Source organism: Erythrolamprus reginae, chromosome 3 (genome assembly GCF_031021105.1).
Source record: "Erythrolamprus reginae isolate rEryReg1 chromosome 3, rEryReg1.hap1, whole genome shotgun sequence".
Taxonomy (NCBI): domain Eukaryota; kingdom Metazoa; phylum Chordata; class Lepidosauria; order Squamata; family Dipsadidae; genus Erythrolamprus; species Erythrolamprus reginae.
This window is the reverse complement of record NC_091952.1, coordinates 197,747,351-197,774,231: the sequence shown is the minus strand read 5'-3', so window position 1 is coordinate 197,774,231 and position 26,881 is coordinate 197,747,351. Positions and strand designations below refer to the sequence as shown.

At 36.3% G+C, this 26,881-nt stretch overlaps 1 protein-coding gene and 1 long non-coding RNA gene across 2 annotated transcripts; both read left to right on the top strand.

Annotated features, from left to right (window-relative positions):
- The first annotated feature begins 374 nt into the window (after positions 1 to 374).
- Positions 375 to 23,118, top strand: RAB12 (RAB12, member RAS oncogene family). Its single transcript, XM_070747539.1, has 6 exons — positions 375 to 768; positions 9,978 to 10,038; positions 18,319 to 18,457; positions 19,120 to 19,209; positions 19,753 to 19,857; positions 21,002 to 23,118. Exons 1-6 carry the CDS (start codon positions 522 to 524, stop codon positions 21,113 to 21,115), a joined length of 756 nt encoding a protein of 251 aa, XP_070603640.1. The 5' UTR covers positions 375 to 521; the 3' UTR covers positions 21,116 to 23,118.
- On the top strand, positions 5,399 to 6,857 carry LOC139164882 (uncharacterized). The gene is made up of 3 exons (XR_011558706.1): positions 5,399 to 5,415; positions 5,623 to 5,689; positions 6,842 to 6,857. It is a non-coding gene; the product is annotated as an uncharacterized lncRNA (long non-coding RNA).
- Positions 23,119 to 26,881: the final 3,763 nt, after the last annotated feature.

Here is a 26,881-nt window from a genome sequence, read left to right as displayed (position 1 = left end):
GAATGTAATGAAAAAAAAATAAAAAAAAGTAGAACGAGGAACAATTAAAGCTCAAAAAGATCTTGAATATCAATTAATAAATTTAGAAATGGTTCTTAAGAAGAGGCAAAAAAATCTTGAACACCCAGTTCTTATCTAGAAAAGTTTTTAAGTAGAAACGTTCTTAAGTAGAGGTACCACTGTACCACGAGTCTTCGGAGAGGGGCGGCATACAAATCTAAATAATAAATAAATTAAAAAAAATGCCGATAAAATAAAACCGACCGTTCCCGTTTCCCACCTGCAGTCCTCCTGGCCGCAAGGGGGAGCATTTTGCCACCCGCTACCTAGGGCCGCCTCTGGCCTCACTTCCGGGCGGTTGCAGCCACTGGCCGGAGCTGGGTTTTCTCTTTTTTCCTGTTTCTTCCCCTCCTCTCAGGCCGGGTGCAAGTGGTCGCGCGCGGCGGGCGGGGGCAGCCGGTCTCGGGCCGGGCCCTGACTGAGGTGGCGGGGAGCGGGCCGCGCGAGCCGCATGTGAGTGGATGGAGCCGGGCTCTGGGCTGCAGCGGCGGGGGCCGGGGCTCGGCGGCGGCGGGGGCGGCGGGCTGGGCTCGGCCGGGGTCTCTCCGGCTCTGTCGGGGCCTCAGGGCCGCCGCAGGAAACAGCCGCCGCGGCCGGCCGATTTCAAGCTGCAGGTGATCATTATCGGCTCGCGAGGCGTCGGCAAGACCAGCCTGATGGAGCGCTTCACGGACGACACTTTCTGCGAGGCTTGCAAGTCCACCGTAGGTAGGTACGAAAAGGGGCCGCCGGGGGGAGAGAGAAAGGCGACCTTGCCTTGGGGTGATAGACGGCGGGAGAGGCGGGTGCGGGGAAGGGGTGGGGTGGGCGATCGGGAATTTGGGGGCAGCCGAGGGCCGCTATTCAGGGCTGGTGGGATTTGCGCTCTTTGAACTCTTCCGCCTTTCAACTCTTTTTCCTGGGGATGCTGCTTCCCAGTTATGTCGGGCGGGGAACCTCCCTAACAACGTTTGGCCTGAAATCCTCTCCTTCCCCCGCCCCCTCCCACCCTTCGCTTCCACACTCGCAAGGGACCCGATCGGAAATGCTTAGAGGGACGGTAACTTATTTATTTTTGTTTATTTATTATTGGAGTTGGAAGGGACCTTGTAGGTTGTCTAGTCCACCCTTGGCAACTTTAAGACTTGTGGACTTCAATTCCCAGAATTCCTCAGCCAGCAAAGCTTTAAACTTTTAAAACAAGTTTTAAAGAATTGTGGGAGTTGAAGTCCACAAGTTTTAAAGAATTCTGGGAGTTGAAGTCCACAAGTCTTACAATCTGGGAGTTGAAGTCCACAAGTCTTAAACTTAAATGCAGTTGACATCCACAAGTCTTAAAGTTCAGCTCTGGGGATTAAAATCCACAAATTTTAAAGTCCACAAGTCTTAAACTTAAAGGGAGTTGAAGTCCACAAGTCTTCAACTTCAAGGGAGTTGAAGCCCACAAGTTTTAAAGTTCAGCTCTGGGAATTGAAATCCACAAATCTTAAAGTCCACAAGTCTTAAATTCTAGGAGTTGAAATCCACAAGTCTTAAAACTCAAGTCCACAAGTCTTAGAGTTGAAGTCCACAAGTCTAAAGTTGCCAAGGTTAGTGACCCCTGATCTAGTCCAACTTCCCTCCACAAAGCAGGAGTTCGTATATCATTTCAGACAAATGTCTGTCCAATCTCTTCTTGAGAGTCTCAAGTGCTGGAGCTCTCAATTGCAGGGGAAATTCTATCTTTAGAAATAAATAACTTTTAAAAGATGTGTTAACTTCCAACTCCTAGGGATTTCCCCAGCTACAGAATTCTGGGAGTTAAAAGTTATACATCTTAAAAGTGCCCAGATTAGAGAAACACTGATTTGTTTAATCACAGGATGGTGAGGCGGTATTTCTTGAGTCATTGGGGGGGGGGGAATGAAAACTATGGCTACCAAGACATCAGTCCTTTTATGTTTTGGTGTGTACTTACATCTGGGATGTTGTGCCCAGCTCTCATCATACGTAAATAATATTTTGCTTCATAAAGTATAAACTGTAAGAACCCACAATCCTCAATTAAAATGACTAAAATTGTTCTTTCATGTTACAAAAATTCACAGAATATATTTCATTAATTAGGTTTGGCTATTTGGAAGATTAGAGTGCCAATTTCATAAAATGGTTATAGCACCAGATTAGAAACTGGGGGACCATGAGTTCCAGATCCATTTCAGGCCCAAAGTTAGCTATGATCTTGGGCCAGTCACTCACACTCAGCCCTAGGAAGAAGGCAATCACTATTTTCCAAAATCTTGCCAAGAAAACTGGAACAACTTGTCCAGACAATTGCTGACTCAAAGGAACTCTCAAAAAATATTATAAAGATGTTTTTTTCTAACCAAGCATTAATAGATCTTCAATAATAACAATACAATATCTACACACTGCTACTGTGAGCCCATAGATCTTCCGTGTTTTATTTCTAGATTGTCCTGCTTAATTGCAGCATGATAGCTTTTTCTCATTGGAACAAGCCAGAGAGGGAAATTTAAAAGTATAAGATCGTCTCTCTGGTTTGGTATCCAGAAAAACCTGTACTACATAGAGGTTTTTCTTTGAAAACATAGAAACAAATCAGGGAAAGATTTACTTTCAGAATCAACCATTCTAGAGGAAATACTGCTCTATGGTTGATATGTTTTTTCTAAGGAAAAAGTGGGGTTGTTATGTGGCAATGCAGTGCATATTTTTTCACAAGTAAATTTTACTGTTTGCAATAGAATTTACTCCAATGTGTAGTTAGAACAGCAGCTTTAGTGTTTTAATACAATTCTTTTGAGTGAAACCTTTATGGATTACTTTTAGTAATTTATAGAATTCCTGTTTCTAATAATACTTAACACACTTCTTTTGTCTCTTGGGAAACCTCTGGGATTGTATGCTTAATTTGAACTGGGGGGAAATGGTAGTTTTGAGTTAATGAAATGCATTAGCTACTTCTGTGGGTTTTCTAATCAACTGAAGACTGATGTTGATGAGCAAGTTGCTTTTCCTAAAAATTATACTGACAGCAGTAACCTCTTTAAAAAAAGTTCTCTAATATGTCTTGAAAACCACTGTGCTGAAATACACTTCAGAAACCATATAGGTCAGAGGTCCTCAAACAATTCATGGTCCCTCAGACAGTTGGGGGTAGACTGGCTAGGTGGCAATGACTAGGTTGTCATGTGACTGGGTGGGTGTGGCTAAGTGGGTGGTGCTAGGTGATCATGTGACTGGGTGGGCATGGCCAATTTAGCAGTCCATTTTGCCTTTATCCTTCCTAAGATGTACTTGTTGAACCCAAGCACATCTATTTATTTAATAAGATACTCCACCCCACATCCTATCCAGGGAAAAAGAGCACTTTCTTGCCACTTGCCTAATTTCAGTTCAACAGCAGCTTCAGGCTTCTTAAAATATGCCATAAAAAAAGAACAAAAAGAACAGGATTTCCTTCAAAATAACTCCTGATTATATGTTTCAGAAGACCACACAATAAACCATACTGACAACTGCACCAATTAAGACTGCAAAAGACAAAAGATGTTCACTCTAAAATCCATTAGCATTGCATTTCTCTGAATACACCATATATCCTCATCCTAATATTATGTATTGTAAACTGATTTTTGATGCATTTAACTTATGACGTTATCTTTTGTTACTACTTCCAGTAATATTCATCTGCATTTATTTAAAATGAACAGATTTCAAATTATATAAATCCCATTGAGATTGTCTATAGCCAAACACAATCCCCACCGATTTGCATGCACACACACACCAATCTGCTTTAAAAGGTAAATTTTATATATAAAGTAAATATTACAGGCAATGCTGATTAAATCTAAAAGAGGCCAAATCAGGTTGATCAGAAAGGACAGGTCCACCTCAAGTTTCATTTAGAATTGGAGGGGTGACAGAGAAAGAAAAGAAAAACTTTGAAGCTACAGTGAACGGGAAAGCTTCGTGATCCTATGGGCCAGATTGATCGCTTCAGCAGGCAATAGGCGGTAATTTGAGGACACATGAAATAGACAAATTACGAAATCAATTTCCTTGATCAGACCAGATCAAATTTACCTTTCCTAAAATATTTGTGAAATAAACATATCTTTTTGTTTATTTCAACAGGCCATTTCATAGTTTTGGAAAAAAATGCAGCTGGAATTTGAGAGTAGGGGGATTTGGCTGTGGCTGATAGCTTGTTTTACCTGTGTGCACTCTTTATTCCTATTAATTCATTTACTGTAGTAGAATCTTATAGCAATCATATAATATTTAACTCAAGATCAGTGATGTTTATGCTTGTGAGACTGTCCACTATATAAAATTACAGGGAATCTTTCTATATGCTTTACATTTTACTCATGCAAATGATAGGTCAATATAAACTTTAATAGATTTATACAAGACTCACTTAAATATATTTTAATACATATGATTTGCATATGTATTAAATATATTTTAATACATATGATTTGCATGTACTACGTTCATTAGATTCCTAAATGTAATAGTTCACACTATTGTGGGGTTTTTCTTTTTTTATGATTAAAAGATGAGTTTTCTTTTTATTTAATGTTAGATTAATTGCTATAAATCCAAGTAATTTAAATCAGAATATAGTTATATTATTGATATAATAATGTTACTTTGGCTTTGGTCCTATGCCTTGAAGCATATCTTGTTGCCATCAGGTGGACTTACTTCTGTGTAAACATGTACCAGATTGCAATACATGTTACTTTTAATAGTAACTTACCAACACTCATATGTACACTAACTTTAGAAACTGGAAACAAAGATTGCAGAAGTTAATGAATAGCTCTGACTCATAATTTCTTTACATTTTGTATTTTGTTTAGTGTTTTAGTAGCTGATATTTCCTACATGATGTACAAAATGCCTCTTAAAATCTGGAACAGAAAAGTCAAGTCCATTTCCCATCTTTCTATCTTGTGCTTTACAGTATGAGGATAGTTATTATGCCGCACGTCTGCCAAAATGATAAACTATTTCTGTAAACCTCTCCTCTCATATCCACACTTTGATTGGTTACTTTGTGTGCTGGTTGATTACTTGATTACTTAGAATTATGTAGCTTAGTTTGCTGCATAATCCTAAACTTCTATAGGAATATACAAATCGCACATGTGTAAGTTTTTGGACAAATTTAAAATATATCCTTTCTGAGTTGAAGGGCAGTTCAGGCGTTTGTTGTAAATAACATGTTATTTGATCTGCTTCATTTATCTTTTTTAAGAATAAATGCAGCTGACATGTTGAGCAAATATTTTCCTAAACAAGTTGCAGGAGTAGTGTCAAACAAGAAATACTTCAAAGCAGATAACTACAACCGCTCAGGTAGTTCTACACTACCCTAAGTAGTGGTTTTCTACTACCCAAATCATTTAGTCCATTAATCATCAGTGGCTTGTCTTGACCAGTCTACAGCTACAGCCAGAGAGTAGTATAAGATCGCCATCAAGATTTTAGCATTTGGCACCAGTTGAAAGAAGCAAGAATATATTGGTAACATTTAATAACAGAATTCAAAATTACCTTTCTCAGAAGTTTCCAACAGCATCTTAGTAAAGTTCTACTCAGCCCATCTGGAACCAAGCAGTGGATGTGATGGGTGAGCATGCACATGCGCATGAAGCTGCATTTGTAAAAGCTGCATTCACATGTGCAAAACCATTCCCTCTCCCCGCTGCCTCCACCCATCTGCCAAACCAGAAAGGTTTGAAACTGTGCCATATAACCTATAAACCTGGGGGTTGGGACCTCTTTGGGGGTCAAACGACTGTTTCACAGGGGTTGCCTAAGACCATGGGAAAAGACAAATTTCCCATGGTGTTAGGAACTAAAGTTTCTATTCTGGCACTTTGGAACATACTTTTACAATCCGACTGCGGAGGTCACCACAACATGAGGAAATGTATTAGGGGACGCAGCATTAGAAAGGCTGAGAACCAGTGTTATAAAGTAAAATCATCACAACCCCAACATCAGTGCTCCCAAAATATAAGTTTGAAATCAACTTTAGTATCTTAAATGTAACTTGGTTTAATGCCATTACAAAGCAATGTTGAAAACAAAATGGACAAAACCTCTGGATTTCAATACTTCTTAAGACAGATAAAAAAGGCTTTGCATTGGCATCCTTTAGTCTTCAAACAACCATGGTATCATGCTCCAGATTCCCCAGAGCAAGGGTAGTCAAACTTGGCTCTTCTATAACATGTGGACTTCAACTCCCAGAATTCCTGAGCTAGCATGATTAGCTCAGGAATTCTGGAAGTTGAAGTCCACAAGTCATAGAAGAGCCAAGTTTGCCTATCCCTGCCCCAGAGCCTGGAGCCTGGGATAGGTTAGTATGGAGGATAGATAAAAAGGTTTTACTACTGTACTTATAGATAATCATGTGTTAAGACTGATTATTTAATGACTGGTTGAAGTTACAATACCTTGGAAACAGCTTCTGGCTATTTTTAAATCTTCCTTCCCCTGCAGTCAAGTGATCATGATCTAAGTGCTTGGACTGGTTGCCAAGGTCCTACAATCATGTGATCACCTTTTGCAATCTTTGCTGGCTTCTGTTTCACACCAAATGTGTTCTTTTCATTGTGTAGACAGGAGCTCATCTCCATTGGCCTTAGTTCCATTCCCACACTCCACTGAAGATGGACCCTTCTCTGCATAGTGCACATGGAAAAGACCTGACATTCTCCTGCAGGGTGCAGAAACAGCTCAAATTTTGATAAATTCAATTTTGTTTCTATACCAGGTGAAAGAAGTTCTTCTTCCTTATATGAGGACCCCTGACAGCCTTCAGCAGGTAGCTCTTTCAGTCAACCCTAGAGACACAAGGGAGCTGAAATACTAGCAGGATTTTCAGCTTCTGAGTTGAGAGGCAGCACAATAAGTTGGAGAGTAACATAGGCCACACAGGCGCTGATCATTCTGTTTGGATTTTGACAGGGAGGATTTTCAGCTTCTGAGCAGAAGGGTATTCTACATTTTCCCTTAAGAAACACAGAGTTGATTTGATTGCTTGAAACAATGGCTTGTCCACATCTGGTTAACATTTTTCAAAACCAAGAAATATTTTTCATTTAATTCCCATATAAAAAGCCAACATCTGAGCCAGTACATTTCTCTATAAAGATTTTTGTTCTAGGTTTAGATTCAGATCTACATTGTAGAGATAAACATTTTAGTGAACTACTGTATAAGAATATATTATACTGGAATCAAATAACTCATTGCCCTAAATCAGTTGTCAAGCAGTAAAAGGAGTGCTTTATTTAAGTATGTTGTAAATTTTGGTTTTAAGACTGAACAACCATTTATTCTGGATTGGACCATTGTGACCGCTAACAAAATTTATAGTATAGTAATAAATGCTGGTTTTGAAATAAGAATTGTGAACCGTGTCAAGTTATAAACATCTGAAGTAGTATAAGAAGCAAAACGGGGGTGATTTTATTTTATGATTAACTTTACTGTTGGTTTTGGATAATAAACCATTTGTGATTCTTATTATTTTCAATGATTATATGACTTGCAGGATTTATCTACTAGGTGGCAGGAAAATTGTGAGAATTTCACACCAATGTTATTTATTATTTTATCCTAGCATTTTTCAGAATACAATGCTCTTAACTCTTTGCTAATTGGTATGACTTGTACAGTTGCACAGCTGTAAACAGCATTGATAAAACATGGTTTTGATTTTACAGTCTATTGCAGCACTATGAAGGCCATCTTTCTAACATGTGATTTTGTTATTCTGGGCCACATGTAATTGTGTGTTTGCTCTTTTGCCATTTGGCCTACTTGTTCCCCAATGGACACAGCAGTGCAAAGAACTGCAATTTATGTAAACTATCTGAGAATATACTCTAATCCAGTGTTTCCCAACTTTGGCAACTTGAAGATATTTGGACTTCAACTCCCAGAATTCCCCAGCCAGCGTTTGCTGGCTGGGGAATTCTGGGAGTTGAAGTCCAAATATCTTCAAGTTGCCAAGGTTGGGAAACACTACTCTAATCATTAGAGTATATTCTCAGATAGTTTACATACATGGATGCAAAGAGTCTGCGGAGAGGGGCGGCATACAAATCTAATAAATAATAATAATAATAATAATAACAACAACAACAACAACTTCTGAATGTGATTTTTGGCATATCCCTCAAAAGGATGGCATTTGTGAAGAAACGTAACCTATCACAGTGATGGCTAACCTTTTCTGGACCGAGTGCCCCCTCCCTGCACATACAAATGTGGGGGCCCTGCATGTATCCACCTCCCATTCATGCACACAGGGCCACTGCATATACCACGGCATGCCTGCATGTGCCCTTGGGGCCCCCCACAAACTCCCCCGTGCATGCATGGCAGAGGTTCAAAGACCAGTTGGCTGGTGGGAGATATGCATGCATGCGCGGCGGAGCTAAACTGGGGCAATAGCTCGCGTGCCCACAGAGAGGGTACTGTGTGCCACCTCTGGCATGCATTCCATAGGTTCGCCATCACGGTTCTATCATGTAAATAAATAGGAATTACCAGCCCCTTTAATTGCTTCCCTGACCATTTTTCCCTACCTGTCATAATTTTCACCTGTGTTCTTTAAGAACACAAAGTGCTGCTTTTATGTTTTTGTAAGCAACCTTTGGAGTTCTTCTCCTAATACATAAACAGTGCCAAAGAGTTCCTGCTAATAATTGCCTCTAAAAGAGTACACTTAATTTTCCTTCCTGTGACTTAGAGATTGAACCTCTAGATTGGGGGAGAATGTAAGTACCTCGGGTCGTGTTAGCCTTTTGTGAGCATTTCATGTTCAAATGGGGAAAAAAATAAAAGTGGCCAATGACAATAATAAAAAAGCAAATGAGGAGCATTTTACGCCGTAGTCTCTTTCTGGTTCCAACTCAGGAAAGTGAGAGACAGGCAATTATGTAACTCTTAGATCAGATACTCTACATCTAGAGAAACAACATGACTTAAAATCCAAAAGAGCAACTAGACACATATCAGGCTTTTACTGGTCAATTTTTTTTTAGAAAATTTGATTCTTTTTTTTTTTTCACTGATCAGTTTTTTTAGAAGATTATCAAATTGTTACGTCTTAACACCTGCTGGAAAAGTAAAGGATCAGTATTACTTCAGGCACATAAAACAAGTTGAATACTCTGCAGATCTTGATCAATATTTCTAAAAAAATGTTTATGTCATATTTTATGTACATTAGAGAGTATTGTCTATGTATGTAGTACATCTTTTCTTTGTAAATGAATAATGTTTTCTGTGAGTCTAATGCATTTTTAATAAATATTGTTTGAAGCCAGTGGTATGGCAGTCATGGCTGACCATTTATCTCATCCATTTGCAGTGTATTCTCAAGATCAGATTGGGAAATATATAAGCTATATGGAATTAATGGAAGATAGTTTTTTTATGTTTTGGGGGTTTTATTGACAACAGTGAAACTATATCTATCTATCTATGTATCTATATCAGAATGCCACATGCATTCTATGAGCATATCAAAATTGAACAAAATTCCTTTCAATAAGAAATCAGCCTTTGGTTTTATAGCATTATTTTTTCTTCCACTGAATTAGAACAAACTAGAAGTATTTTTAATGTGAAGTTTCAGATGGTTCCTGTAAAACTGATCAAGGTATGAGGCATGCCTAGTTTAAGTTACGTAATCATAACATCAAAACCTTTATACTTATTGAAAGAATTTTCAGTTTTCCAGTACTTAAGATCCGTATACAATATCTATCTTTTATCTCCAGGATAGTACAGGTCCTCACGTACAGCTTGCTTATATATGAACAAGCAAAATATTATATTTGTATTTGCATTTGCTGCTTATTCGTCCTCTTTTATTTACTGTATTTTGTTTATAGGTGTTGATTTTAAAATCAAAACAGTAGAGCTAAGAGGAAAGAAAATTAGATTACAAATCTGGTAAGTAAAAAAAAAATGCAACCAGCAGAATGTTCTTTTAAGTTTTGTGTTCTTGCATGGTTGTGGTATGCTGCCTAATGTGATTAACTTTTAACTCACTTGCTGCTGAATTTTTTCTCTCACACAGCATATAGCCCTAGGAACAAGTAATTTATGAAATAGTGATCAGAATGTAGAAATACCAATTTGAAATTGTGCATATATTGAACTGTTGTGTTCCTATCTTTAAGCCAAATCAGTTTACAGTAATTAATAATTGATTGAATTATTTTTAAGTTACTTAAAAATTATTAAATTTATTAGCTGTCCAACTTTAAACTTCAGCAATTTTTTTAAAAATCAGTTAAATAAGGAGAATATATTTTAATGATTTCACACTTGAGCAGTTATCAATTGTTTCGGGCTTTTAAAAAAGCTGAGTTCTCTAACTTGCTTCTTATAGAAAAACACACATTCTAAAGGGAAAATTGTAGTGCAGTGATTCTAGCATCATTTTTTAATCAAAATATTATTTAATTGGTAGTTTATTCACAGTATTAAAATTGAATAGAGTTAGGACAGTCCCTCCCATCTATGATACTGGCATCCACGAAAAAATGAAATGAAAAAAATACTGTTCTCTGTGATTGGTGATTTCAAATAAGAAAAATTACAGTTTTAATTCCTTATGGCCAAAACAGGTGTGATGATTGCCATAAACAATTTCTATGTTATTTCATTTCTGATAAAATTTTAATCTAGCACATGACATATCACAAAATTATTCAGTGCTGTGAAAATAGCTACTATGAGAGATTAATCCAGCTTTATTTAGAAAATCTTCTGTAAGCTAGCTAATGTTATTAGCCCAGTATATTAATAGTACTTCTTGCATAATTAATAGTAGTAATAACTACTAGATATGTTAACAGCCTAGTAGGGATGAGGGGAATTCAGTGATTGTTTGGATAATACTGTACTATGAAAACAGTTTAGTGATACTTCTCTTGCATAGATATAGTCAATTCAGTTTACTAACTCCTCTTGGCAGGTCACCATCAAGTCTGTTTGTCGCACCTTGTGTTTGTCTTGCTTCCATCTGAGTTAATTGCTGTTGCATCTTTCGTATCATCCGTTACTCTAATACTTGAAAATTATTGGCATGACTTCATTCCTCATCTGTGTTCCCATCTGGAATCCTAAGGCCACAGAATTGGTACTTGAGCCAGAATGATGGTTAGCCATGATGGTTTGTACTGAAGCTAATAATGAGGTAATGTAGTTTTTTTTAATGTGCCACTGTCTTTTACAGAAAAGTTAACCAATTATTGTGGCTTGGTTAGAGTGATACAGAACAATTTGGCTTTTGTAAAGCTACTGGGCGCTTTCAATCCCTATTAGAACACGATAGTAATATCGTGTAATATGGTAAATGATTTAGCTTTACTAGATAAATGGTCTAAGCAATGGAAACTGCAGTTTAATGTTTCCAAATGTAAAATAATGCACTTGGGGAAAAGGAATCCTCAATCTGAGTATTGTATTGGCAGTTCAGTGTTGGCAAATACTTCAAAAGAAAAGGATTTAGGGGTAGTGATTTCTGACAGTCTCAAAATGGGTGAACAGTGCAGTCAGGCGGTAGGGAAAGCAAGTAGGATGCTTGGCTGCATAGCTAGAGGTATAACAAGCAGGAAGAGGGAGATTATGATCCCACTATATAGAATGATGGTGAGACCACATTTGGAATACTGTGTTCAGTTCTGGAGACCTCACCTACAAAAAGATATTGACAAAATTGAACGGGTCCAAAGACGGGCTACAAGAATGGTGGAAGGTCTTAAGCATAAAACGTATCAGGAAAGACTTAATGAACTCAATCTGTATAGTCTGGAGGACAGAAGGAAAAGGGGGGACATGATCGAAACATTTAAATATATTAAAGGGTTAAATAAGGTCCAGGAGGGAAGTGTTTTTAATAGGAAAGTGAACACAAGAACAAGGGGACACAATCTGAAGTTAGTTGGGGGAAAGATCAAAAGCAACATGAGAAAATATTATTTTACTGAAAGAGTAGTAGATCCTTGGAACAAACTTCCAGCAGATGTGGTAGATAAATCCACAGTAACTGAATTTAAACATGCCTGGGATAAACATATATCCATCCTAAGATAAAATACAGAAAATAGTATAAGGGCAGACTAGATGGACCATGAGGTCTTTTTCTGCCGTCAGACTTCTATGTTTCTATGTTTCTATGATAGAGATCCTTTTAGTTCTGAAATTCTCCATGCATAGTATTTATTTAAATATTTCAATAAAGTTTTTTTTAATACATTAAATTTAGAACTTAAATAAATGGGATAGTATTTCCTTGAAAATAAAGTTCATATGAGATTTCCTACACAAAGTTGCTAATGATGTTTGCCTAGTTACTGTACTTATTTTATTCTCAGACTATGTATGTAAAACTTTTCCTTAAAAATATGGAAAGGAAATCAAACCATCGTGTTCAATCTACTCTGTGTTCCATGTCATTCAAATGTTTCTTCCTATCACAGGGGGGAAAGGTTAGAAATTACATTAGAAACAAAGACTAAGTACAGTGGTACCTCGGTACTCGACCACAATTCGTTCCAGAAGTGTGGTCGAGAACCGATTTGGTCGAGTACCGAATTTATTTATCCCATAGGAAATAATGGAAATGGATTTAATTGGTTCCCAGCCCCTGTTAAGTCGCTGGGAACCAATTAAATCTATTTTCTTTATTTCCTATGGGATAAATAAATTCGGTACTCCAAGCTGCAGGAAGAGTGGGGGCGGCTGCAATCCCGGCAGATTTGGGGGGCTCCTTTCCTCAGTGCTTCGTATTATTACTTGTAAGCAGCTGCAAAATCTTTCTCCTTCCCGGCGGCGGCAATGGCGGCGGCTTCCCTTCGAGGAGCAACAGCGCCGGGAACGCGCTGGAGCGGCGGCAACTGCTGCTGGAGCGGCGGCAACTGCTGAGATGGCTTCGGCGGCTTCCCTTCATCACGTGACGTTCCCTGCGCTGTTGCTACTCGAAGGGAAGCCGCCACCGTTGCCGCCGCCGGGAAGGAGAAAGTTTTTGCAGCTGCTTACAGGTAATAAGAGGAAGCAATGAGGAAAGGAGCCCCCCAAAGCTGCCGGGATTGCAGCCGCCCCCACCCTTCCTGCAGCTTGGAGCTCTTATAGAGCTCCTCAGCCCCCTGAAGCTGCTGGGATTGCAGCAGCCCCCGGCGGTAACATTTCGGATAATGAACAAAATTTTCTGTGGCTGTTTGGTATCCGAATTTTTGTTCAGATACCGAAGCAAATTTTTGCCGAAAATTTTGTTCGTTATCCGAAATGTACGAGAACCAAAGCGTTCGAATACCGAGGTACCACTGTATATGCAAGAGAATTGAGTCAAAGATTCAAAATCGCAAAAGGTGAGCATTCCTTCAGAATGCCAAAGATCTTAAATAATAAAAGACAGATTGCTACAACTATCTGCAATACTAAACAAGCAAAAAACAAACAAACCCCAGAGCAAAACAGGGTGCCTGGTTTCCAGAGCGTCCCCTTTGGAGACTCCAGTTAAACACACTTTTTGGAATTCCTAGAGGATGGTACATCTTTTATGAGCTTTTGAGGAACAAGGCAAGGAGCTTGTCGGGGTGGGCTCAAAGTGGCCACCTATGATCAGCAAATCTGGTACTGTGCTCTCAGAATAATTTTCTCCTATATAGGAAAATATAAGAAATATGGATAGATATGGATACGGAGGGGGGGGAGGGAAAAAAAGTTTAAGAGTTGCACCGATAATTAAATGGATTTAGATCATAAACTACCTGTCTGTTAACTGTAAGATGGATTGTGGTTAGATACACTCAGGAAAGGGTTAAGATGGAGAAAAGGAAGGAAGGAGGGGGACAAAAATAGTAGGAGAAAGGGAGAAAGAAGGTAGAGGGAAGAGAGGGGGGTTCGAGGGAGGGGAGTGATGTGACATAAAAGGGAAAACAGGAAGGTACTAAAAGGATGTTGGTTCATGTTTTACTTAACAAAAATGTGTAACTGTATATTTTGTTATGAATTAAGGTAAATGCATGGATGTACAGTGGAGAAAAATAATAAAAAGTATTTTTTTTTAAAAAGAATAAATTTATCCTCTACTTCAAACTGCCCTCGTTCTGCATTTTTTAGTCCTACCTTGGAAATGACCATACAAGTGTTTCCTTCTAACAATTTGAAGGGGGTTTTTTTTCAATTCAGTAGAAGTGAGTAAAGCACACAAGGGTTTTCTTCATCCTTTTGCATTAACTTTACATGAAAGATTTTCACAATACAAATGTGAGTGACACATTATATTTTAATGTTTGGGCCCATTTCTCATTCCCTTACAGCCATAAAACTTAAAATATTTGGTTTCTTACATAATTATTTTGTTCTTAACTATAGGTTTAACAATATTTTTACCCTGGCATCTTCCCTATTGACATTTGCTCCCTAAGGATGTAGTGCCAGAAGAAATAGATCATGTCTTCCCAGATTCTTTATTGGCTGTGCTATCCTGAATAGCTAAATCAAATGTTGTATTGGATAATTATATTTTAAAGCAATTTCATTTGATCAAAACTTCTAGCCACAGTGATTGCAAAAGATTCAGATCATAACGTGACCCGCATAGAAACAGAAGATTTGATTCATTTTTGTGTTCAAGGCATTCTTCTGGGAATAGGGTGGGCCCATTTTTGCGCCCATTGTAAAAGAGTTTGGATCTCTGAGTTAGCTTGCCTTGGTACATTACTGTCCATTTACTTTCTCCAGTTGCGGGAAATCTGATTTCCTCTGCAGATCCCACACATCTGTCAGCCATTTGACTTCATGGACTTCATATGTTTTGTACTGTACAATAATTAAATATGCTGTGGGCCACCCCCAATTTGATAGCATTTCTTTGTTCAAATTAAATAGAAATGGCAGCAGAGAGTAGAAAACTGGCTGTGCAAAAGTGCCATCAAATACCAAAAGTAGCATTGTTACTGTTAAGGCTGAATAACAAATTGGAATCTTTCTTGGGTATTCCAAAAGACTAAATGGATGGTGTGAATATAATTGCAAAAATTCAGTGGCACGAAAATGATTACAGTACACAATTGTCCTTGTAATGATAAATATACATGATAAGTTCCGTGATAAAGATGGATACTGATAATAATGGAAACTAAACAAACATTTGTTTTTCTGTCTAAAGTGGGAGAGCGGCTATTCAATTTTTCATACATATTTCCTTATTCTGCAGTATTGAATAGAAAGTTATATTTGACCTGTGGATTCAGTAGATTTATATCCGCCCTTAGAATCTGCTAGGGTTTGTAAGTGGAAAACTCATGGAATGCATACATGTTTTGCAATGAATATAGCTGAGGTGTAGCATTCCCTTCTGTGGGATTTTTTATATAGTAATGTTCTTTGGTACTATTAAGTTTTCAGTATATGCATACTGAAGTGTTTATGGCTTGTTTTCCACTGTAGCTATTTTGTCTTTCTGTAAACATTTATCCTGTTGACTGGAAGAATCTCCAAACCAAGCTTGCTAAGAAAGAGATAATCTTATTGTGCATACAGAAATATTTTTGTATGTGCATTGAGTTTAATGAATTAATCTCATTAAACAGAATGTTCATTAACTCGGTCTACGTATGTATCAAACTGTCATATGGGGGCTACCAATTGCTAGGGACTATTGATCGTAATGGGAGGAGTGTTGATAACAAGATGGGTGGGACCATATATGGGAGTGGGCTTTGCGGGAAATAAGGAGTTCTTTGTCTATTTTAGAAATTACTTTACAGTTTTTAGCACTCATGTGTTAAAGCCCGAGAAAAGGGAAAGCCCTGCAGTTGAGAGTTATGTGAAGTGTCCATTTCCGACTGAAAGAAATGTTTAGGCCTCCTTTGCCCTTCCCCCATGTTTCCAGACCAGTAAAATTGATTTCCTTGAATAGCTGTTTTAATGTTAATATCAAGAATAATTTATCTTTGAGGAGTTTAATAGTTTCAGGGAAATAATACCTTCCTATAAACATCAAGCCTTCAGCCATTTTTATGTTTTCTGTAAATGTCTGTTGCACCATTTGTCTGTTGTGATCTAAGAATTGGTTTGGTATACAGTATTTGCATTCTGTCTTGGATAAGAAAATGCAATATTTGGGGAATCTTAATCAAGTCTATTATCTTAGAAGAGGTGACTAATGCTGAAGCTGTGTAAATGCTGAAGCTATAAATCCTTTGCTAGTAATATCAGGGAAAAAGCTCTTCATAATATGCCAAACCAATCTTCTGACATCTAGAAAATGTAGATAAAAGGCAGCTTTTCCATCCTGCATACCAAGCTGCTGCCCCACACTGCCTTTTCCCTTGTCAAGTATGTAGAATCATATTCTTTTCCCTGTAGGATAAAAATGAAAATTGTAATGTGTGTTATAAAAAGGGGCTAATAAGGAAGTATTTGTTTTTTCTGGTCAGGAACTTAGAAAAAAGTACCTTCTCTTCATCAAAACAAATCTATGTTAATAAATGAGAATGCCAGTTGAAAGATTAGTATTATTTTTTTAAAATCTAACTTTCCACATTCAGGAAAAAGAGATGCATAAAGTCATAGGTTTTTTTATAGATAATATTTAAAATTTAATTATTCCAATGTTCATAAAATATGCACCCTAAAACTACTAAATGCCCTGTCTGAATGTTACTGATGGTACATTGATATTTGAGTTTATTAATATAAAGTATATGTATGTAATATAGGTGTGTTTATTTATAGTTAAATGCTTGAGCTTTGTTTAAGGCAACTGATTGTATAGAACAAGATTTTTACGTCCTTTCTTTAAGAACTCAGCGTATTCCAGTAAAGTATGCATATTTTATGTAAGGAATTTTATAAAAATTTACAGCTTACAGGATAATTTCAATTTTATTTTAGCCATTTATTCAATTTATATCACACACATACACACATACTTATGATACCTAAATGACTCTGGGATGCTTACATAATGGGAAAAAACCCTAATTAGAAATAAAATAAAATAAAGCACATTTATTCACACTTGCGCCATCTGGAACTATATAGTGACAGTGTTGTTATAATAAAGTTAGCAATTATAGCATCGTTGGCAAAGAAAACTAAAAGAATAACTTTAAGTATTCATCTCTTCCTATCCAAATCTAAAACAGTATGACAGACTGAAAGGACTTTCTATTCCACATGAATAAAACCTGTAAATACTACTTAAATACTAAATACTTAAGAATTGTAGTTATACCTTGATGAAAAATAATAGTTATTCTAATTCAAGCAGAATTGAAATTCTAAAAACAAACTCTCTTATTGCATACCAAGCTGCTGCCCTACACTGCCTATTTCTTTGTCAAGTATGTAGAGTCATATTCATTTCACATTCATTTAACATAAAACACCTTTGAATCTTTCATTGGAACCAGAAGATTATGAGAAAATGTGTTTGTTTTGAGATAAGTGATTTGACTATGAAGGAACATGAAACACATGCTCAACTCTTGCCATCAATGCTGCCCCATGAACAAATGGACCCAAGTCTGGATACTTCTCTGCCTTGTACAATCAGAGGAAGTCATAAAGTGACATCCATATCTGATTAAAACCCTGAGATTATGTAACTCCATGTCTTATTTCTTTGAACTTTCACTTGGCTTACGCTCTTTTTAATTAATTAATACTTTTAATCTTATTTTATAATACAAAAGTTTTATTTTAAATTTAAATAATGTGTTGTCAGAGTGCTTATACATACATACTTACAATATGATACTTTCAAATTTAATTACGTTCATTTAATAATATTTTTAACCTTAACATCTTTCATTTTAGCACTTGGCTTATGCTCTTGTATTGTTGTTTTTCAAGTATATGTAGATCCATAACTGATGAGATACTAAGGTAGAACCTAGGCCACTAATAACAAGATTTATGGTCATCATATTGCATGCTTGAATCCAATGTCACTTGTATGAATTTAGTACTGCAATTACTCACAAAATACATACATAAAAAGAAGATATGGTGGCTTCTGCATGCGCATTTCTTTCCAAGAAGTTGTTTTTTGGGGGGAGGTTTCTTCTCTTTTATTTCTTTCTTTTTTTTAAGCCCTTGCCTGTTTGATAGCAAAAATGCAGACTTTAAGATATAAAGTTTATTGTAGAAATTTGAGATGATCTGTAAAATGATAAAATATTTGTGTCCACATTTGCTGCTGCTTCCTAGGGACACAGCAGGTCAAGAAAGATTCAACAGCATTACCTCAGCTTATTACAGAAGTGCCAAGGGAATAATATTGGTATACGACATCACAAAGAAGGAGACATTTGATGATTTGCCAAAATGGATGAAAATGATTGATAAGGTAAGCTTCAGTTTCCCAAAATGAACAAGACTAATTCTGGTCCTTAAAATAGATTTAATGTCAGTGCTAAATGTTACAGCTCTGAAGAGTTCTCCCATCGCAGTGTGGCCATTTAGCTAGATCTTTTTAGTGTTAACTATGAATTCTCTACAGTATTGCATAATCAGGTATTTCCACATTGTTAATCATTAAAATTGAACACCTTATACAAAATTAAAGTTCACTAAATTTTTAAAATAGGAAATATTTATGATATTTCATTGATTGATATTTAAGCACTGAGTGGTAGCAAAGTATTAAAAAGACTGACCTCTAAACATAAATAAAACAAAAAGTAGCCCTAAATTTGGCAGCTTTTTATTTAGTTATAGTCATAAGTGTTGAGACAAAGCCTTCCCTATCTAGTATTATTTAGTATATTATTTTTTTATCAGTTTTTTCAATTATTTTACAGTTACATAATAATAATAAATTTGTATTAGAAACAATATGCATCAAAAAGGCACCAAAATAAAGCATAATCTTTCATGATAATATATTCTCAGATCAGCAGTGTGATTCATGAATAACATACTGGTTCACTCTCTTTATGAAATCTAGAGCCTCATCTGGAAACAATTCATTGCATAACTTTGTGGAGGTTTTTTTTCTTCCCTTTCCAGTATGCCTCAGAAGATGCAGAGCTACTATTGGTTGGAAATAAGTTAGACTGTGAAGTGGACAGAGAGATTAGTCGGCAACAAGGAGAAAAAGTAGGTGAAGATAAAAGTCAACATTCATTCTTATGAAAATATGAGGTTCACAGAAACATAACACTGAATATATTTGTAATATCACATCTATTTCCATTTGTTTGCCCTTAAGTGTTTCTTAAGGCTAAAGTCTTAAAAGTGATATACAGAATAAACCAATAATATGATCACTAAGGATTTCTGATTAATTTACATCAGGAATCTATATCTCTTATGTCAGTTTCCAAATCTCAATATGTAAAAAATAGTGTCATTTTAGAGGAATTCTGACACTGAGGAATTGGCAAGGAAATAAAGATTTGCTAGGACTAGAAATCACTATAATGACAGTAAAAATAAAAATTTGAAAGACTAGATCAGCATACTTTCAATGTTAACTATTTTTAAATGATTTTCATAATATTACCTACGTATAGTTAAAATTACCTAATATTATTGCAAAATACATTAAGTTTTAGGATTATTTTTTTCAATTCAATGAAAGATGATTTGATTTTTGAGACTGAATTGACACAGTAATATAACTCTTTTTCCCCCCAATAGTTTGCTCAGCAGATAACTGGGATGCGTTTTTGTGAAGCTAGTGCCAAGGATAATTTTAATGTGGATGAAATATTTTTAAAACTAGTTGATGACATTTTAAAAAAGGTAAATGATCTTTGTACTGTAAGACGTTAACTTCCTATGAAATTTAATATAAGTACACCCTAGAGTTCAGTGGGATTTAGTCAGAGATAATTGCGGTCTTAATATGTTGTTTAAAATATATTTATGAAACAATTTTAAGTATTTTTAATTGCTGAATTATTTCTGCTTGCTGCAGTTGGCAGAAATAAAAATGTTTCCTAGGGTAATTAATGTGGTTGAATGTTAATGTATATAAGGAATAGGAAAGCATATAGATACTCCTTTAATATTACTTAAGAAATTAACACAATTAAATTTAAGGTACAAATGTAGACCAGATTGTGAAAGCAATACTATGCTTGCATTCTAGATTAGGGGTCTTGTGCCTACAGTTTAGGTACTACATAAGGCTCTTCAAGTCATTTTGTGTCTTCAGAATCGGATGTTCTGAAAAATGAGAAATGCTGTCACATAGTGACCAAAGTGACATGAATAAGAAAATTGCAAAGGAAAAAAAATGTTTTTCTATTTAATTAATTTATGTTTAATGGTATACAGTACTGTCATATTTTTTGTTTTCTTCATCAATGCATCAGTGTATAAAAAACTCAAATGCTGCCACTCTCAGGCTAATGAACCAGTCTTTGCATGGCATTCATGACCATTTGAACTTGAAAATAGATGTAAAGCATCTATCCCAGAATTCCCTAGTCGCACATCATCATCTGGTCATGGTTGAAAAGCATTGATGTAAAATAAATATACAGATAGTCCTTGACTTACAACCACAATTGAGCCCCAAATTGCTAAGAAAGATAGTTTGAATTTTGCCCCATTTTATGAACTTTCTTTCCACCTTTGTTAAGTACATCACTGTCGTTGCTAAATTAGTAACACAGTTACTAAGTGAATCTGGCTTTCCCATTGATTTTGCTTGTTGGAAGGTTACAAAAGGTGATCACATTACCCCATGGACATCATAAATCCATGCCAGTTGCCATGTGGTCATACATGTGAAAAACGATCATACCCCACTTTTTTTCTGTGCTTTTGTCACTAAATGAATGTTGTAAGTTGAGGACTACCTGTACTTACAGATGTATTGGCATCAGGAGAATTCTGTGTAAGATGTTGCTGACGTGTGTGTTTTTCTTGTTCATTTAAGATGCCTTTGGATATTATAAGAAATGAATTGTCCAACAGCATCCTGTCCTTACAGCCAGAACCAGAGATTCCACCAGAACTGCCTCCTCCAAGACCTCATGTTCGTTGTTGCTGACTTGCTATTGCTTGCCCCAGAGTGGAAAAGATGACAAGCAAAAAGAAAGGGAGAAAGCAGTTTCATTTTGTACTACAATCATGTGGCAGTTTTTTGTTGCACTTTGATTCAGAGTCAGAACTACACACTAATTTGTAAATATGCAGATATATAAACTAGATAGGATTAAGGCTGTAACAAGCTAAATATTGCTCTTTCCACACCTTTTTTTCTCACTTCTCTATTCTCAGCCCTATAAATATTGTACAATTTGGTGGGAAACACAGTAGAGTACTCCCAAACCTAGGATATAAGAATTTAAATGCATACTTAATTATTCTCAACATAAATGTTGTAATAGTCCTCAATATAAACAGAAACTCTTAATATATGGTGCTTTGATAGCTTTTCTAAAGCAAATATTTTAAATTTCAACTCAATGACATGTAAAGCTTTCCAAAGCAGCATTATCCCTTATAAATTCAAAAAATTGCTGGTAAAAAACTTGTGTGTATGATCATTGAGAAGTATGTTCTTGGTCATAGGGCTCATAGGTTTATTCTTGGGTAGGGATTGATAGGCTTGAGTGCAGTCCATCAAGTATCATACTAGGCATCCAATCATTTCAACAGGTGATTTCAGCAGGTATTACAGAAGTGAAAGAAGGGTTGTAGAGCAGAAGGAATGAATTCTGAACACAGAGGAAAATCAGCAGTATTTCATTATTTATTAACTTTCACCCTAGAACATTTGTATGTGTGTACCAAGGCACTGTGTTCTGTGTAGTTTTTAAAGGATGGATTGGCACCTTGACCTAATTAGTGTCCTCAAACATAAATTAATGAGCACTCAGATACTGTAAAAAGCAGAGAAATATTTGCAAATTATTTTTTAAAAAAGGATTTAAGAGTTATTTCTTCTGTCGGATAAATTCGTTTGAAGTTATTTTTAAACCATTTCCTATGTTATCAGGAATAATGTACGTTTATTTGTTTGAAATAAATTGGAGGTTTTTAAAATATATATATATGTATACATATATATCTATGTAAGTAAGTTTATTCCCATCAGAAATTCTAAGCTAAAGAGGAATTGGAATTTTTTTTGTTTTTATTTTTGTCATAAAGAATTTGTGAATTGTATCTTTTTGGTATATCTTTATTAAATCTGCACTATATACCTTAGTTGTGGTAAACCGGTAGTTTTGTATTTAAATAACTTGATAAGTCTTTAATGTCGTGGTATTGAAAAGCATTGTCGTTCTATACTAATGACATGCCAATAAACTTTTGTATTTATGAATGACAGTGGAACTGCATCTCTTACTGGAATGCCAAATCTCAAATACTGTCCTAAAGATCCAATTTTGAGAGAAATTGATAATACTGTATTACCTCTATAGTAGGCTAAACTTGTATATGTGGATATATTGACTTGCAACAAATCTTTCGCATGCCTTCTCAGTTGTGAATTCAATGCAATTCAATCCATTATCAATGTTTAGGACTAAAACCCTAATCAAGCTGCTATCCTACAGCATTTGTTACAGTACTTTAAAGATATTGTAGCAAGAGTAAGGTGGTTTTATTGATGCATGGACTTCAGTTGTATGTATTAAGCAATTAGTCTGAATTCTGACTTCTGAAATTTTTTCTTCAGATTTCTGAGACATAAAAAAGCTACAGTTTAAGTATACAAAACAGTTTTTATTGAACTCAGTACACCTCATTTAAACCATTTAGGTCCAAATAATTAAAAAAATGCACAATTGAAATGTATTTCCTCTACCACAATGTGCCTATACAAGTGTCATTCTTCATACAGATACTTTAAGGCTTTTTACCATGATGATTAGATGAAGTTTGCCATTTTTGTACCACTGTAAACTTGTATTATAGATGATAACAATAAAAACAGACTTATGGACAATACATTTAAACTTGATAAACACTTAGGTGATTTTTCCCTGTATTTAAAATGTGTTGTTTGCTTTCAATTCTTGAATAAAAGTATAAGAAAACAAATCTATATACATGTTTATATCTTACTGGCACTGTTTCTTCTAATATAGTCCATGGAGGAATTTATATATTTCTGATGCATAGCAGGCCTTCAGGTTATGTCTAATAAGATTTTAAAAGACTTTGGCTAAAACCTGTAATGACAGAGAAAGCCCACTAGGGGTCACTGCTTCACTTCATATAAAATATTTTGCTTCCTATTGCATATTTCTTAACTGATGCTTTGAACTGCAGTTTTCTTCTTTACTAAAGATTTAATACAAAAACAGAATTGTTGCCTCAAATAAATGCAAAAGGGCAAGCTGCAACCTCCAGACAAGGGCATTAGAAGAAACATAATTAAAGAAATTCCATTCATGTGATGTACTTGGGAAGAAAAAGTGAATGATGATCCAAGCTTAAGGTCTATGGCCCTTTTCAATAGTATTTCTGAAAAATTAGGAAACCTATCATTGATTAGGATGTAAATAAATCATCACATAATTGAAAAACCATTATGTGCACTTGCTGAATGTATGAAATTTCCACCATCCCACCTTGTTTCAAGATTCCCAGGGGTGGGAATTGCCGTTTCTCTACACAACAAGTCTACTGTCCAATTACCCTTAATGACAGGATTTTATCTTAACATTGTCAGGATCTACGTTTTTGTAATTTAAGACCATGATTCTATGTTTGTATTCTGTTAATGGAAAATACAGTCAGTTGTGGCCTTCTATGTGATACCTTTAGAAGAATGCTATATCATTCCAATTTGGTAAGGCTTCTCAATGCAGACATACATATTATATTTTTCTACAAAGGACTTTGTCTGTGGTTTTCTGATTTTCTTCATTTCCTTCTTGAGTACTAGGTGTGTATCCCTAAGCTATTCACCTCAGAATTTTCTTGACAATATTTCACTAGATTTCTTAACTACTACCACCATTAACTCTCTTTATTTGCAGAGGTTCGTGTCAATTACTTGCTTCTGGTCTGTCTGCTCAACTGCTTTCTTCAATCAGGAAATTGTGAGTTTTAGTTCTGCCCTAGGCATGAAAAGCCAGCTGGGTGACTGTGCCAATCACTCTTAGCCCAACTCACAAGGTTGCAATTGTGGAGAAAATAGGAAGGAGATGTTTGTCATCTTGAATTATTTATAAAAATAACAAATACGGGATTTTAAAAGTCGATTTTAAAAAGAACTATTTTTTTTCTAAAACTTTGTGTAGAATTTAACAATTGGTATCACAACACAGAAAATCAGTTGTGCTATATCAGTGGTCCCCAAACTGCGGCCCCTGGGCCACATGTGGCCCGCTGAGGCCATTTATCCGGCCCGCTGGTGATTGACAGTAGCACAGGGAAAAGAGAGCAAGAAAGAAAGAAAAGGGAAAGAGAGGGAGGGAAAGAGAAGTGGAGAGGAATGAAGGAGGGAAGGAAGGAAGGAAGGAGAAATGGAGGGACAGAAGAAGGAAGGACTTTTTTCTCTTAACATACATTCAAACAATACAGTGTACCATCTAATTTTCCATGAATAAAATGCGGTATTTTGTTAGTAACTAATATCAATCATCAAAAAAGTTGCAAAAGTTTTTCTAATTTTGTCATCCAGTTACATTCATTTTTTAAATTAAATTCCCTCCTTAATGTTCCTTCAAAAAGTACACCAATTATTTTTCTAACTTATTAACCATTATGCCAAAGTGCTTCCTTCTTTCTTTATACATTTTTCTATAAGCCAAGAAAATATTGTATAGCCAATCAGATGTTAACAAAAGAAAATTAAAAACGAAACATAAACATATATGAATTTCAGACTTCTTCCCACCCTCTAAATCAGTGTTTTTCAACCAGTGTGCCGTGGCACACTAGTGTGCTGTGAGACATGGTCAGGTGTGCCGCGAAGCTCAGAGAGAGAAAGAAAGCAAGAGAGAGAGAAAGAAAGAAAGAGAGAAAGCAAGAGAGAGAGAGAGAAAGAAAGCAAGAGAGAGAGAGAGAGAGAGAAAGAGAGAGAGAGAAAGAAAGAAAGCAAGAGAGACAAAAAGAAAACAGGAGAGAGAGAAAGAAAGAGAGAAAGCAAGAGAGAGAGAGAAAGAAAGCAAGAGAGAGAGAAAGAGAGAGAGAAAGAAAGAAAGAAAGCAAGAGAGACAAAAAGAAAACAGGAGAGAGAAAGAGAAAGCAAGAGAGAGAGAAAGAAAGCAAGAGAGAGAGAAAGAGAGAGAAAGAAAGAAAGCAAGAGAGACAAAAAGAAAACAGGAGAGAGAGAAAGAAAGACAGAGAAAGCAAGAGAGAGAAAGAAAATGAGAAAGAAAGAAAGAGAGAGCAAGAGATAGAAAGAGAGAGAGAGAGAAAGAGAGGGAGGGAAGGTGGGAGAGAGAAAGACAGAGGGAGGGAGGGAGAAAAAGAGCAAAAAAGAGGAAGGAAGGAAGAGAAAGAAAGAGGGATGGAGAGAGAGAGAAAAAAAGAAGGGAGAGAAAGAAGGAGGGAGAGAGAAACAGAGCGAAAGGGAGGAAGAGAGAAAAAAATTTTGTCCAAACTTTTTAACCACCCACCCCCCTCAATGTGCCCCAGGGTTTTGTAAATGTAAAAAATGTGCCGTGGCTCAAAAAAGGTTAAAAATCACTGCTCTAAATAGTACATTCCCATTTTGTTTTTTACTTTAAAATAAGGTATGTGCAGTGTGCATAGGGATTTGCTCATAGGGATTTTTTTATAGTCCGGCCCTCTAACAGCCCAAGGGACAGTGAACTGGCCCCCTGTGTAAAAAGTTTGGGGACCCCTGTGCTATATAGAGTAACACACTGAGGAGGCATTCTGATTTTCTGCAGTTATTTTCAACTATAATTTCCACAGTCTCTCTTAGTCATGCTAGTTGGTCTGACAAAATTAACTAAGTTTGAGTTTACTAGGTGACCTTCTTTGCTATAATCTAAATTGATAATCTAAAGCAGTCATACACAGGATGCATTCAGTTCAGTAACTAAAGTATAAATCACGTATCATGTTTAAGTGTTACTGATCTGGGCCATGCAAAAAACATTTACGGTACCTCAAATCACAGAAGAGAAAATCAGTTGACTTAAATGGATCCTCCAAGTCTGTTTAAATGCATGCTTGTGTCACAGCCCTGTAAAGTTTCAGGTGGATAATACATTTCATAAAAACAAACCAATGGCATTAGTGCTTGTAAAAGAGGTTGGAATACCTTACTAGATATAACAGAGAGCTTTCTCATGGGAAACAAGGTCATCTCCATGGGTAATGGATAAGGTTGGGGAAGGAGTGCCCGGAGAGCCCACCAATTGACCTAATTTGTCCAACGTGGCCTGTGGCACTTGGAAATGGGTTGATTTCCTATTTTAATTTTACTGAAACCGTGGGAAATATTTAGAATTGGTTTTCCTTTAACCTGTACCAATATGATGTACTCAATAAAGAAGACCTTTTAGAAGGAGCCAAGTCTCAGAGTTCTGATTGCTTGGACTTGGAACCTCCACACTAGGATTGTGGCAGCAGGAATAACTTGCATTAAGGAAGTCTCATTTGAAAATAAAGGAGGAGATATGCATGTATCAAATAGATCATGCTAAGTTTGGAACAGACAAAACGGAAGTGGGGGGGAGAGAGAAATAGGAATGCCCTGAGAAATCCTGAAATAGGACAGTGGGGAGCACTTTAGCAATTAAAATCAATAGCTCTGCCAGGAACTTGTTTTTTAAAAATGAACCATATCATTTAAGCCAGTCTGGTATATTTCAGCATGGTCAGCCATCTCTGAAATGGG

Coding starts and splice junctions, on each gene's coding strand:
- RAB12 (XM_070747539.1), top strand. CDS start 522: ATGGAGCCGGGCTCTGGGCTGCAGCGGCGGGGGCCGGGGCTCGGCGGC. Junction 19,210..19,752: donor GTCGGCAACAAGGAGAAAAA/GTAGGTGAAGAT, acceptor TCCCCCCAATAG/TTTGCTCAGCAGATAACTGG. Junction 19,858..21,001: donor TTGATGACATTTTAAAAAAG/GTAAATGATCTT, acceptor TGTTCATTTAAG/ATGCCTTTGGATATTATAAG.